This window comes from Cuculus canorus, chromosome 2 (genome assembly GCF_017976375.1).
Source record: "Cuculus canorus isolate bCucCan1 chromosome 2, bCucCan1.pri, whole genome shotgun sequence".
Lineage (NCBI taxonomy): Eukaryota > Metazoa > Chordata > Aves > Cuculiformes > Cuculidae > Cuculus > Cuculus canorus.
The window spans coordinates 24,635,799-24,648,986 of record NC_071402.1 but is presented as its reverse complement, the minus strand read 5'-3'; the positions used below and the strand labels follow the sequence as shown (position 1 = coordinate 24,648,986).

The window sequence follows — 13,188 nt, the reverse complement described above, 5'->3', positions numbered from 1 at the left end:
ATTTTTCCTATATGATACATTGGGCTTTGTGGGAACCTTTTGGCATTTTATCAGGAGGCACAGGTTTTAAATGAAAGCATATCTTTGGAAATCCTTCATTTGTGACAGTTTCACAAGTCACTACTTCATTAATAAATTTTGGAATTATGCATGTGACTATTTCTGTCATCAAATAGGCTTTACTCATTGCTTCAGGTTCCCTTTCTGAACTGATTTATTAAGACAGAAAATCCTAGCAAAGATTAGTTCCCAGTTCTTAATGTTTGGTATCAGTATCCACTTGCCTTTATCCAAAATCCAGATGGAAATATGGTATTTGGAACAGTGTCCAGATAATGCTGGATGTACCTGTATAATTCCATTTGTAGTAATACTAATGATTTAACATTCAAGCCACAACGTTTGTTAGTCAACCTGAGACAATTGTGTGCCTTTTAAGTCTTAATTGACTTAAATGCTTTCCCTGCAGGTGGATAATAACTCTGTCCTAACAAAACTATATTGGCTAAGCTTGAAAATCTTGTAGGATGTGACTTCATTTTGTCAGCATGGTTGATATTTGTAAAAAAATCGAGACTACCCTATTTTCAGTACATGAAGAGAAATATTGCAATTGTAGTTATTTAAAAACTTGTTTGCATTGGTGTATAAGGGCACAGCAGACTCCTCTATTTATGAAAGGTTAGAGAACTGCCGCCTAAATGCATGTGCTGGATTTTTTAATTAAAGTTGTTTAACTTCTTGCTCAGTGTGATATGGTTGAAAAGAAAAGTAAAATGGATCTTTTTCCTTTTATTTTCTAACTAAATTTTTTGAAATGCTTATATTGCAGTGATCAAAACAGTGCAAACTGGTAGTTATACTCTAGGATAGGTGTACATCCACATCAAGGTCTGGATGTAGACTTCACTGTTCTTTTGGGATAGTTGCTTGTCCTGGCTGTTGTGGCACAACTACAGCCATGGTTTCTTAATAACATCCTAAAGTTTGTGGGTTACTATTTGGCAGAGGCACCGTTTTCTAATACGCTCTTACTTGAAGCTTTTTGTCAGTAGGTCACCTGTTGTGGGATCATGTGTGTGTTTTCTGGTTTTTCCTATTGCAATATCAAAATGGGGGTTGCTTTTTGACTTGTTTTACTGTACTTCAATTCCAATAAGTGCCCCATAGTAAATTACAGTTACATCTTGCTTCTCTAGTGGGAACCTTTAAAATAGATGAAAAATAATTGCAGTTACAAAAAATCATAGAAATGCCTGGTTAGAAAAGACTTTTGAGATTGAGTTCAACTGTACCTGTCCACTACTAAACCAGATTCCTGAGCACTCATCTTTTAAACACCTCCAGGAATGGAGACTCCACCACCCCTCTGGGCAGCCTCTGCCAGTACCTAAGAACCCTTTTGGGGAAGAAATTTTTCCTGATGTCCAAATATGAAACTCCCCTGGGGCAACTTGAGGCCATTTCGTATCGGTGTGTCACCTGTCATTTGGGAGAAGAGACCAGTGCCCACCTCCCTACAACCTCCTTTCAGACAGTTGTAAACAGTGATGAGGTCTTCCCTTGGCCTCGTTTTCTCCAGGCTAAACAACCTCAGGTCCCTCAGCTGCTCCTGATAAGGCTTGTGCTCCAGCCCCTTCACCAGACTTAATTAAGTCTTCATTAAAAACAAATTCACCCTTATAATTTGTTATTCCTCCCGTGTGCCCAGATAGATCAGATAATTGGAAGATACTAGGAATGTCTTTTACTTGAGTTATTCCTACAGTAGCTTCCACCAAAATACTTTCTGACTGCTTTTGAAAACTTCTGTTATTGTAATATAAGCATACGGAGTGTTTTGAGCAGTTGATGGAAATGACTGCAAATGCTTTCTAAGTATTTTTAAGTTTGATTTAATTTGATTTGACTTGCATACTTGGACCTGTACACCTTTTCTGTGTGCCCTGCAACCAAATGCATACGTATCACCATCTTGTATCTCTTCTGAATATGTATCCTAGAATCTTTGTAGGATCTTAGTGATTTGTAGATTCTCTATTTTGTTGCATGTCATATATACTAGGAAGAATTTTTATGTGCATTTTCTTTGCTTGTATGCAACTAAAAGTTTTGGCACTAGATGGCAGTCATAGTCTTGCAGCCTTGATTTTAAATTTTAAGGGATTTTAATACTTGCTTAATTTGTCAATGCCATCTTTCCAGCAGCTGCCACGTATAGTGCCGTAATAGCCCTGTATAAGAGTTTTACTGTTGCATGACTTAAACTTTTGGAATTTATTCCTATTTTTCAAATAGCCTGAGGAGGCTCCTTCACTTGCTGTTCCTACTGAGCCATCTGTAATTGTATCAGAGGGCGATTCTGACAAGATCGCTTCCCAAGTGCCACAGAAGCTGCAAGAGACAGATGTTTCTAGTTCCAGTATTAAGCAAAACAGTGTGCCTCCTCCACAGAGTAAGTATTTCTTTACAATTCATTTTTATGAATTCAGGTATAGTTTTTCCCTGTAGGGCATAAGTAATCAGAATGATTTGCAGTGAGTTTTGGATGTAGAGTTCTACCTCTAGTATTTTTTAATTTCATTTATATACCAAGATAGCTTAGCTTTTGTTGAAGTACTTTGAGAAATGTGCTTTCTCTGTGAGGAAGAACTGTCTTCATATGCTTGAATGACTGAAAATTTCTGTTGGCTGTTTTTAATGACTGTAGAAGAAACTAGATGATTTCATAATATTAGTCTCACTTAGCTGCAACAATTGGCTTCTTTGTTCTGAGTAGGTTAAACAACAGAATATTTCAAGTCAGTGTGTCAACTTACAATTTTCTGTTCTGGTTCTGAAAGATTAAGGCTTTTGATTGATTCATGCCTCAGCAATTGAAAGAACATCTTTTACATTCGACATATAAAATACTTTACCTGATTTACCACTTTTGGCAGCCAGTGTGTTTTAGGGCAGTGTAGTTTATTTGATTATAGATTCCATGCAAGCACATCCTCACATATTTTAATCTTCTCACTTGTCACTTACACTATTTTTAACCGTTAAGTATCATGTGGTAACAGTGAACGATTAGTGTCAGTTTTGTTCATGAACATTGCTTCCAGTTAGCCAAAAAATAATAATGACCTTTCTGTAAACATTACGTTAACAAAATGAATAACTTCTTTTGCATTTCAGTTTTTGTATTTGTGGTAAAAAGTAGTTTTGAAGCACTTCAAATTAGCCTGTTTGGGCTTGCAGGTAAATAGGACTCTCTAAAAATTGTGCTAGTTGATTGTCCTGAGTAACTTCGTAAGACTATAGGATGTACTATCCAGGATTTTAAGTCAGTTCTGTGTAAGCTTTCTCAGTGCTAACACCATAGTTATGTTTTGTTTTTAGCAAAGTCTGAAGAAAGCTGGGAGTCCCCTAAACAAGTTAAAAAGAAGAAAAAAGCAAGAAGGGAAACGTGAGCTTCCTGAGATGGACATGTGTTGCTGAATACTGTCATGAAGATTATGCTGTTTATGCAATAATTTGTGAACATGTACAGAATTTTATATAAATTTCAAACAATTTTTAAAAACAGAACTGCTGTGAATGCAAACATCTTTAAAAAGGAATCAAAGGAAAGTAACTTTATGATATAGCAAACAGAACATGCTACATTTGAAAGACGTTCTGAAGAGTCTGTTTTTCCAACTTTTGGAGAGATCTTAATTAAAAAAACTGGTTTTACAACACAGTGCCCTGTTTACAACAGATTATACTCTCATCTACAGCTGCGGATAAAAGATTAATTTCAAGGAAAGGTTTTCTGTAAAAATAATTGTCTGTACAATAGTGAGTGTTTCTTGCCTCTCTTCTGAGTGATGCATTAGAAGCACAGAATGTCAACCATTTGAATTTGTTTCATGCCTAAATCAAAGTGCTTTGATTAAATACATAATCTGCCATATCTTTACAGTAAGTTGGTTAGCAAGTCTGCTAGCTGTTACAGGAATCACAAGTGCAAATCATTAACCATTTGTACAGTCAGACCTTCATGGTTTATTATATGAAGTTAACACAATAAAACTGCTTTGGGTTAAAAGTTTGAGAATGTGATTTGAAACTTGAGTATGGTTCATGAAGTTATTTTTGATAATGTCTCTTACCTTACTTGAATTGTTGAAGTATATTTTTAAGAATGCAGTAATGTGCATAAAATCGGTTTTCTTCATTCCCTGTGATTCTAGGTTGATTCAGACTCCCATCTAAAACTGTATCCTTTCAACTTTTAAACTTAGGGAATAATTTGAAATCAAACATCCCTTCCCTTAATACTTTTTGACTTACCGTACCCAATTCTTTTCTGCCATACCCAATTCTGTTCTGTTCTCTATTAACTGTAAATCTGAAGAAGGCAAAGTGAACTTTTTTCACTCACAGTTTTTTTGGGATTTCAAAGATCTGCTGGAGAAATGGAGTGGCTTCAGACAGCTTTAATTGACATTGTCAAGACCAGTTATCAGGAACACATTTTTTTACTGCCTTAACCTGTAGTATGTAGAATGTGTCTAGACTTCTGGACAGGAGTTAGTGTTTTTATATAAAAAATAAAAATCCATTGAAGTATAGCAGTTGTAAAATAAAGACCATTTCCCGCTTGAAACTGTTGATTAAAATGGTGTTTAAGATATGTTGTCATTTTCAGGCACTGTATAATTACATGGTATCAAACTGGCAGATGTGTTTGTGTCTCTAAGGTGCATGCTCAGCCATGTACACTGTAAATAGCCTTTACAAAAATTTGTTTGATAAGGATGTTAATCAGCATCACCTGGTAAATTCGGTTAAAGAAGAGCCAAGATTTTCTTAAATTTCGGTTTTGTGGCACAAACAGAATTGTTAACAGCTGTAACACATGGTACTGATCAACAATATTGTACTGTCTTACTGTAGTTGACTGCAGTTCAACAGTACTGCAAGGCGAGAATAGTTAACATGGAGAGCTGGTTTTAATTGTACTGAAAATGCACCTTGCTCATGGCGAGCTTTCCTAATAAATGGATGATGGATACTAACTTGCACAGGTATTAACCCCTGTATATCAGGAACATGTGACGCTCAAAATTGATCTGTTAAAATAAATCAAGCATATTGACAGTATTGATTTATTTCCTGGAAGGTAATAATGCCCGAGTCTGGTACCTGCCAAGGTTTGTGTAAAATAAATTTAGAACTGAAGTACAGTGTTTGAAGGAATATCTTAAGGCAAACACAAAAATAGCAAATTACAAAATCATGCAGAGTCCTTTGCATGTAAATACTATTTTAATTTTACTTGTCTTCATAGTAAAGGTTAAAAAGAAATACCCTTTGGATTCAGGTTTGTAATGTATGTCCAAAATGTGTTTCCAAACTGTGTGTTGTGCTACAAACCTCATTTGTAGAAAATGAAGCATTTATGTAATGAGAGAGTTTGCCCCCGAGGGCGTCCACTGCATAAATTCTTTTTTTTTTTTTTTTTTTTTTCCTTTTGAAGATAAAATTGTTGGTATTTCTGGGTTAAGTAAACTCTAGCTCTTGAATAGTTTGTCATTCTGGAAAAAAGAAATGAAGTAGCTAACAACATAGGAACCCTGCTAATTAACTGCTACTACTAAGCAGGATCATATAAATACATAGCCTTCCTTTCAAAACGTTACCTGTTTAGCAGCATCTCTTACAGTCTTCTTACTGTGCAGTTTCAATGTCTTGCTTTATTTGACATTCATTAAAAAAGTAGTAACTGTATAGCATCTTGTCTATAAGTAGAAACTTGATTATATATGTACTGTCATGTTTCTATGACTCAAGCAGTGGTTAGTCTTAATGATACACTGAATCCAGACTTTGGTACTTTGATAGAAAGAGAAAACACCATTTAAAGAAACTCAATTTTTGATTCTTTCTTTTTTCTTTCTTTCTTTTTTTTTTTTTTTTTTGTTGTTGTTGAATGCATGGAATTGTTTCATAAATCCAATATGTTGGGGTTTTCTAAATACTCTGGAATTATTTGTATGCGTAATTTAAACTTGTTGTGATGATGTGTAATTGGATAATCATGGCATATTTTTATTTCTTTTTTGGGGAGGGAGAGGTGTACAGAATTCATATGTACTTGTTACAAAGGTAGCAACTGTGCATTGGTTTGAAGGGGGGTGAAAACTGTATTTCTGATGCCCTTTTAGAAGTCTAAAGAAAAGAGTGCAAGGAAAAGCACTACTCTAATATTTACTAAGAAAGAATGTACATATTAAAAACATTTCAAACTTTATAGAACTAATTCTAGTACTGTTGTGTTGTAACTGAACTGTATCTCACTGGAAACTGCCTTATTAGTAGTTCCTAGCTATGGGATTGTCCTGTGAATGAGGCTTTTGAGAAGTGCAGACATGAGAATACATGGTTTAAGCAGTTATTAATCATAGTTGTTTTGTCTTTAAATGACTCAGGTTGGTTGCTAGTCAAGATTACAGTTGTTCAAAAATGTGAGTCTCTTGCAGCAACCTGTACATGGGTGAGACTCCTCCTGGTAACAGCTGAGTACCAATGAATGACAAAGTTTCAGTTTTCCAGGCCAGAACTGAAAGATAGCTTTGTTCTGCTGTAAGTGGAAAAAAAAAAAAAACTCAACCTGTTACTTCCTGAAAAACATTGCTAAAACTATTTTACTGTGAAAAATCCAAGCAAATTGCTTCATTTAAGAACTAAGACCATCAATTGAGTGAATTGGGGGTAGGACACGGGTGACGGGACTGGGAAGGGCTGCATGGCCAATAGTTCCGGAAAGTAGTGCAGTGTCACTACAGGTTTTAGTCCCTGCAGGACTGCTGTTAGTTGGAATGAGTGTTGGGAGCAAAGTGAGAGAACTCGTATTTGGTCAGATGGGGGGGGAGGGGTTGTGTGTGGAATTACGGTTTCCTGTACTGTTGCTCATTGCTTTTAATGATCCACAGACTGTGCCTGGTGAAAGTTGCTTGAATTGCTAAAATTATGTGGTCTCCATATTGGGTCCCTTTAGTCTATGAGACTTGAATTCCTGTTCTTTTAAGTATCTGGTTAGTTGGACCAAGCTGAAGGTTTCTGGTTCACTGAAAAAAAAAACCTGTTTCTTTACTGAAACTATGATGCCTTTAATTTCTGGAAAATGCATTTTAAATGTCTCCTACCATGAAATCCTGGTTTCAGGGTTTCATACAACGCAAACATGCTTGAGAACATCTGCAGCTCAAAGCAAATACTTCTATCCTGATTGTAGCATCAGGTGGTTTCTTAAGTTGGTTCAGTATTTCCAATTCAGTCCATGGCAAAGGGTAAGTCATGGACCACTCAGAACCGGATCACCACAATGAACTGGTAAAACTAACTGGTTTACTGTGGTTCCCTGTTTCTCAGGGACAGCAAGTCTCTTACACACAGTGTGTTTCCACTTAGCTGTTCAGTAGGCTCTGAGTTGGGGCTAAGTGATTCTTTATTTCAAATATAAACCAAATACTTCTTCAGAGACCTTGTTTCCAGAGGCCCTTCTGTCTAAGTCTGCCATAGCTTGTGTTTCACCACTATACTCTTTCCTTGACCATTCCTATCTATGTAGCCAACAAGCAAAGTTATGCCTCCAGCTACACCTGCAAGTGAAGGTCTTGGTTGGAGAGAACACCCCTCTGATGTGATACTGTAACTTGCAATCGCTTTTTTTTTACAGCCACGCTTTAATGTGTCTTTTAAAGAGGCATATGCTAAAGAGGAGGCAGCCCGGTCCGACTGCTCTGGGGAGGTTCAGCCACCTAGAACGAGCATTTTATTACCACGTTACTCTTAGAGCAGTTTGCTTTGAGCTGATGTGACCTAAGTTTACAGCAAAGGAGTGACAAGTGCCTGAAAGCACACCTGGTGATTTTGCCACTACCAGTCACCCTGCATGTTGTTTCTCTTATTTCCTCAGTCAAACCAGTTCTTCCTTCAGCTTGCCATGGTAAGAAGTGCTGGAGCCAGTGTATGCCACCATGCACCTGCATAGGCACATGTGCAGGTGCCTTTTTGAGCCCCATGTCGAGCTTTCCCAGCAGCTGACACTGCCTCCTCCCCAGACCTACGCTTGCTGTCAGCATTGGGTAGTGCCTGGCACGTGGCTTTGGAGATATGTATCGTTCTGGGCCCTAGACAGCCATAGTAATAGGAGCTGTATGTACTGGTGGCCCCTCTGCTGCTGGAGTTAATGGCTGGGTGTACATCCAAGGAGATGTACAAGCTTTGCTTCTGCTCACGGAGTTCTCCAAAAGCATTATAGGTAGCTTCACAGTTTCACCTGTACACGTACGCAGCTGTTGTATGTGAGAAATATCTGCAGTCATGTCTGAAATTGCTATGGAACTAGTTTTCTCAAAAGTTGCAATTCTTGGAAGCTTAGATCTGACCTTATGTTAGCAGAAAGCAATCATGCGGCATTAGTTTGATGGCCTGCTTACTAGAAACAAGGCAATATTTTCCCGATGTGAAGGGGAAGGACATGATTACAAAGATGCGTTACAATTTATAAAAAGCTATGGTCTGTATTCTAGGTTGGCTGCTAGAGTTAAATCGTCCTGATCTAAAGTTATCATATTTATAGCTCAAACTAGCTAAAAGTGAAAAATCAGTTTGCCAATGAACAGCTATGTTGAGTTCCCTATTTTTATACACTGATTTAGGTATTTTCTTATCTTTCACTGCCTTGAAAATGGAAAGTTTTGCCTTATGGAAGGCTGAGAGGAGCCCAGGTTGTTTGTTCACTCTCTCTTTGAGCCCCCTCACTGTTCTTGTCATGTAATCTGCACACAATACAACTCCTGAGAGCCTCCCAAATGTGGTTGTACCGGTGTCAACCACTATTGCTTTGTGCTTGCCTTAGAAAAGAAGGGGTACTCGAAACAGGTGTTAGTCCCTGTATGAACAACAAATCTTGCCTTGGGGGCGGAGGGATTTGGGACATCTAGTACATGCTGGAACTCTTGTTTTCTTCATTCATGGTACATCTTTTAGTTCCTCGTCTTGCTTATTCATAACAAACAGGCAAACTAGGACTTCAAGGTAATCGCTCCCTGACTGTAAGCTTGAAATATCCTAACATCAAACATAAAATCATTTGGTTAGAAAAGACCTTCAAGATCATTGATTCCAACCATACCTGTCCACTACTAAACCATAGCCCTGAGCACTTCATCTACCTGTCTTTTAAATATCCCCAGGGATGGTGGCTCAACCACCTCCCTGGGCAGCCTCTGCCAGTGCCTCAGAACCATTTCTGTAAAGAAATTTTTCCTGATATCTAGTCTGAACCTCTCCTGATACAATTTAAGGAGATTTCCTCTCACCCTATCTCTTCTTACTTGGGAGAAGAGACCAACACCCACTTCACTACAACCTCCTTTCAGGTAGTTGTAGACAAGTACCCCCTCGGCCTCCCTTTTTTCTAGGCTAAACAACCCCAGTTCCTTAAGCTGCTCCTCATAAGACTTGGTCTCCAGCCCCTTCACCAGCTTTGTTGTTTTTCTCTGGATGCACTCCAGCACCTCAATGTCTTACTTGCAGTGAGGGGTCCAAAACTGAACACAGTATTCAAGGTGCAGCCTCACCAATGCCGATTACAGGGGCACAGTCACTTCACTGGACCTGCTGGCAATGCTGTTTCCGATGCAAGCCAAGATGCCATTGGCCTTCTTGGCCACCTGGGCACACTGCTGGCTCACATTCAACTGGCTGTCAATAAGCACTCCCAGGTCCTTCTCTGCCAGGCAACTTTCCAGCAGTTCTTCCCCTAGCCTGTAGTGCTGCATGAGGGTTTTTTTGTCTCAAGTGCAGGATCTGGCACTTGGCCATGTTAAACCTCATCCCATTGATCTCAGTCCATTGATCCAGACTGTTCAGATCCCTCTGTAAAGCCTCCCTACCCTCAAGCAGATCAACACTTCCAGCTTAGTGTCATCTGTGAACTTACTGAGGGTGCACTCAATCCCCTCAGCCAGGTCATCAGTAAAGACATTGAACAGGACTGGGCCCAGCACTGAGCGCTGAGGGACACCACTTGTGACCAGCCTCCAACTGGATTTAGTTCCATTTACCATGACTCTTGGTCCCAACCATCCAGCCAGTTTTATACTCAGCAGAGGGTTGGCCTGTCCAGGCTAATGTCAGCCAGTTTCTCAAGCAGGATACTGTGAGAAACAATGTCAAAGGCTTTGCTTAAGTCTAGGTACAGGACATCCATGGCCTTTCCCTCATCCACTAAGCAGGTCATCTCGTCGTAGAAGGAGATCAGATTATTTTGGCAGGACCTGCGTTGACTGGGCCTGGTCACTTGGTTGTCTTGTGTGTGCTGTGTGATAGCACTCAAGATGACCTGCTCCATGACCTTCCCCGGCCTGGGGTCACACTGACGGGCCTGTAGTTCCCCAGATCCTCCCTCTGACCCTCCTTTGTACATGGATGTAATAGTTGCTAACCTCCACTCAAGTGGAACTCCCCCAGTCAGCCAGAACTGCTGGTAGCTGATGGAAAGGGGTTTTGTGAGCACCTACACCTGCTCCCTCAATACCCTTGGATGCATCCCTTATCCGCTTATATCCCAATCAAAGCAGAATTGCTGAAACTATTTTTTTAGCCAGAATGCTTCCCTTCCAGATCTTTATCGAATCTTAAAAGGCAGCAGGGGACTAAGGAAGGAAAAAAAAAAAAACAAAAGCTTTGAAGATAACTTTGCGGAGCTGTCATCTAGAAGAGTTGGAAAACCGTAAGTGTTCCTCATACAGGCATCTGTTTTGCCAGGTAACCCAGTGATGAGTCCTCCTCTGTACTCAGTGAGTCTGGAGCTGTATGTTGGGCCTTAACTGGGAAACTGTGAAGTCTATAGGAGATGTCGCAAGCTAAACAGAAAAAATATTTACATTTGATTGAAGAGGAATTTCCTTTTAAAGAAAAAAGAAAGTCATAGTTAAGCTGGCTGGTTGTGCTTCTTTATTGTTCACACGTAGTAAAATTCTGAACAGAAAGCAGGCTACCATAAAATGACTGTACATGACTGCTTCCTGGCCTTCCATATGTGTAAGGGTTTTTTTCTGTGGTATGCATAAAAACCATCTCCATAATCATATTTTCTGTTGGTCAAACCCTGCATGGACTTCTCAAGGTGTTTTTTTCCAGAGGCTTTTTTAGAGTTTGGGAGGTCTGTGCATTCTCCTTCGAAGACTGTACTGCTTTAGACTGATGCAGTGTTAAACAGCATCCTTCTCATAACCACCAAAAGAGTTTAGATGCTTCTGAATTACAGAAGAATTTAATCCATCAGTGCTTACTTTTCTGAGAGTGTAGGGGTGAAACAACCCTAATAAACTCAGTGAAATGAATTACAGAACGGTTGGGGTTGAAAGGGACCTCCGGAGATCATCTACTCCAACTCCCCAGATAAAGCAAGTTCACCTGCAGCAGGTTGCACATCCAGGTGAGTTTTGAGTTTCTGGAGAAAGAGATTCCACACCCTCCCTGGGCAGTCTATTCCAGTGCTCCGTCACCCTCCCAGTAAAGAAGTTTTTCTCATGTTCGGGTGGAACTTCCTGTACTCCAGTTTGTAACCCTTGCGCCTTGTCCTGTCGCTGGGCACTGTTGAGAAGAGTCTCAAGGTTGTAGTCTTGGCCCCTCTGTGTTTTTCCAGTGACAGTTTAGGATAGGGCAGCTACCTCAGGTGCCTGTTTCTGGTGACCTGTCACAAGTAACACTGCTGTGCCAGCTGTGGTGGTGCAGCCCCCTCCTCCCTCAATCACTCTGCAATCTCAGGGTAAGGCGTGCATGTTATGGGAAAAAAATTCCCATTGTGTCATTGCCTTTGTACTAGTGCAGTGAGTTGGAGCAATGAGGCACTCCCTGACCTCCTGGGGAAGAGACTGAAGGGAGACCTCATTGCAGTCTACAGCTCCCTCACATGGAAGGGGAAGGAAGAAGAGCAGGCACCAATCTCTCCTCTATGGCAACCACTGAGAGGACCCAAATGAATGGCAGGAAGATGGCAGGGGAAGTTTTATATTGGATATTAGGAAGAAGTAAGATTTTGTGAGGATTCAAAGTTTGTCTGCTAACACTGACAAGGATAGGGAAAAGTCAGATTTCTCAAGGCTCAATGATTGTTTGTTGAGGAATACCGACACATTAAAAGTGAGTAATTCACTAAACTAAAGAAGTGAGGGATTTTGATCATAGTTTAATCTCTGTGTGTCTGGATATCCAGGTGTGGGTGTGCATGATTTGACTTAGGAAACCTTGCAGCAAGTCTTGTGTGAACCTTACCATTCTCAATTCTTTACCTATGTCATCATTAAGATTGCGATAAATTCCATTAAATCACTGTTGTAACCTAGCACTTTTACAACATCATGTTAAACCTGTTTGCTGATGCCTTTGACAGTGGTTCTTTAAGTGACCTGAATCTTCCCATCTTTCATTTGACTCTTGAACTCTTTTGTTCCAGTTTTGTGTGTTAGTTTCACTGGCCTTTTGCTTGGCTGCAAAGTTAGAGCCTTTCAAGTTCTTTGAAACTTTTTTCAGATAAATTTCTTTCGCCCTGCTTGCCAGCATGGCCTGAGTGACTGCTTCTAGTACAACCATGTCTGGGATTGTACGGTGATTTGTGTGCTCTTGTAGACCAAATGTCCAACACTCTACAGCAGCAGTGCCACTTTGTCCACACCCATTACCTACGCTGCCTGTTTGTTTCACCTCCAGAAGGTGTGAGTGTAGCTGGTAAATAAGGCTGAGGCTGCAGTAGTCCTCAAGTCTTATTCTTACTCCTGCTGGTTCTCCAGTATTTCTGCTGTAAGTCATGTTTGTGGTCTGTGTACAGTTGGGTAGCGCTGATGTTACTTTGAGACTTTCACAACTATCACAGTTTCACAGGTGGTTCCCCTTCACAGATACCTTTTTTTTTTCTGTCACTGTGATGCCTGGCTGATTATTGTTAAACTTTATAAAAATCTTAATCATAGTAGAGATTTGAATTATTTTCTTTCTTTTTGTTGGAATTCTTTTCTGCAGTTTCCGGGGACAGAGGCTCACAGAACTGTCTGCTCTGAACTAATGTGATGATTCAATTAAAAAAAAAAAAAAAAAAAAAGGAAAGCTTATCTTAATGAACAAAAATATTTGACCTAGGAATTG

At 39.7% G+C, this 13,188-nt stretch overlaps 1 protein-coding gene across 1 annotated transcript in view; it reads left to right on the top strand.

Moving 5' to 3' along the window:
• The window catches only part of MTDH (metadherin), a 34,596-nt gene extending 28,323 nt beyond the window's left edge, over positions 1 to 6,273 (top strand). Inside the window, exons 12-13 of the mRNA XM_054058581.1 lie at positions 2,299 to 2,455; positions 3,385 to 6,273. Of these exons, the coding sequence (XP_053914556.1) occupies positions 2,299 to 2,455; positions 3,385 to 3,455 (228 nt within the window). The 3' untranslated portion in view covers positions 3,456 to 6,273. The remainder of the gene's footprint in view (positions 1 to 2,298; positions 2,456 to 3,384) is intronic.
• Positions 6,274 to 13,188: the final 6,915 nt, after the last annotated feature.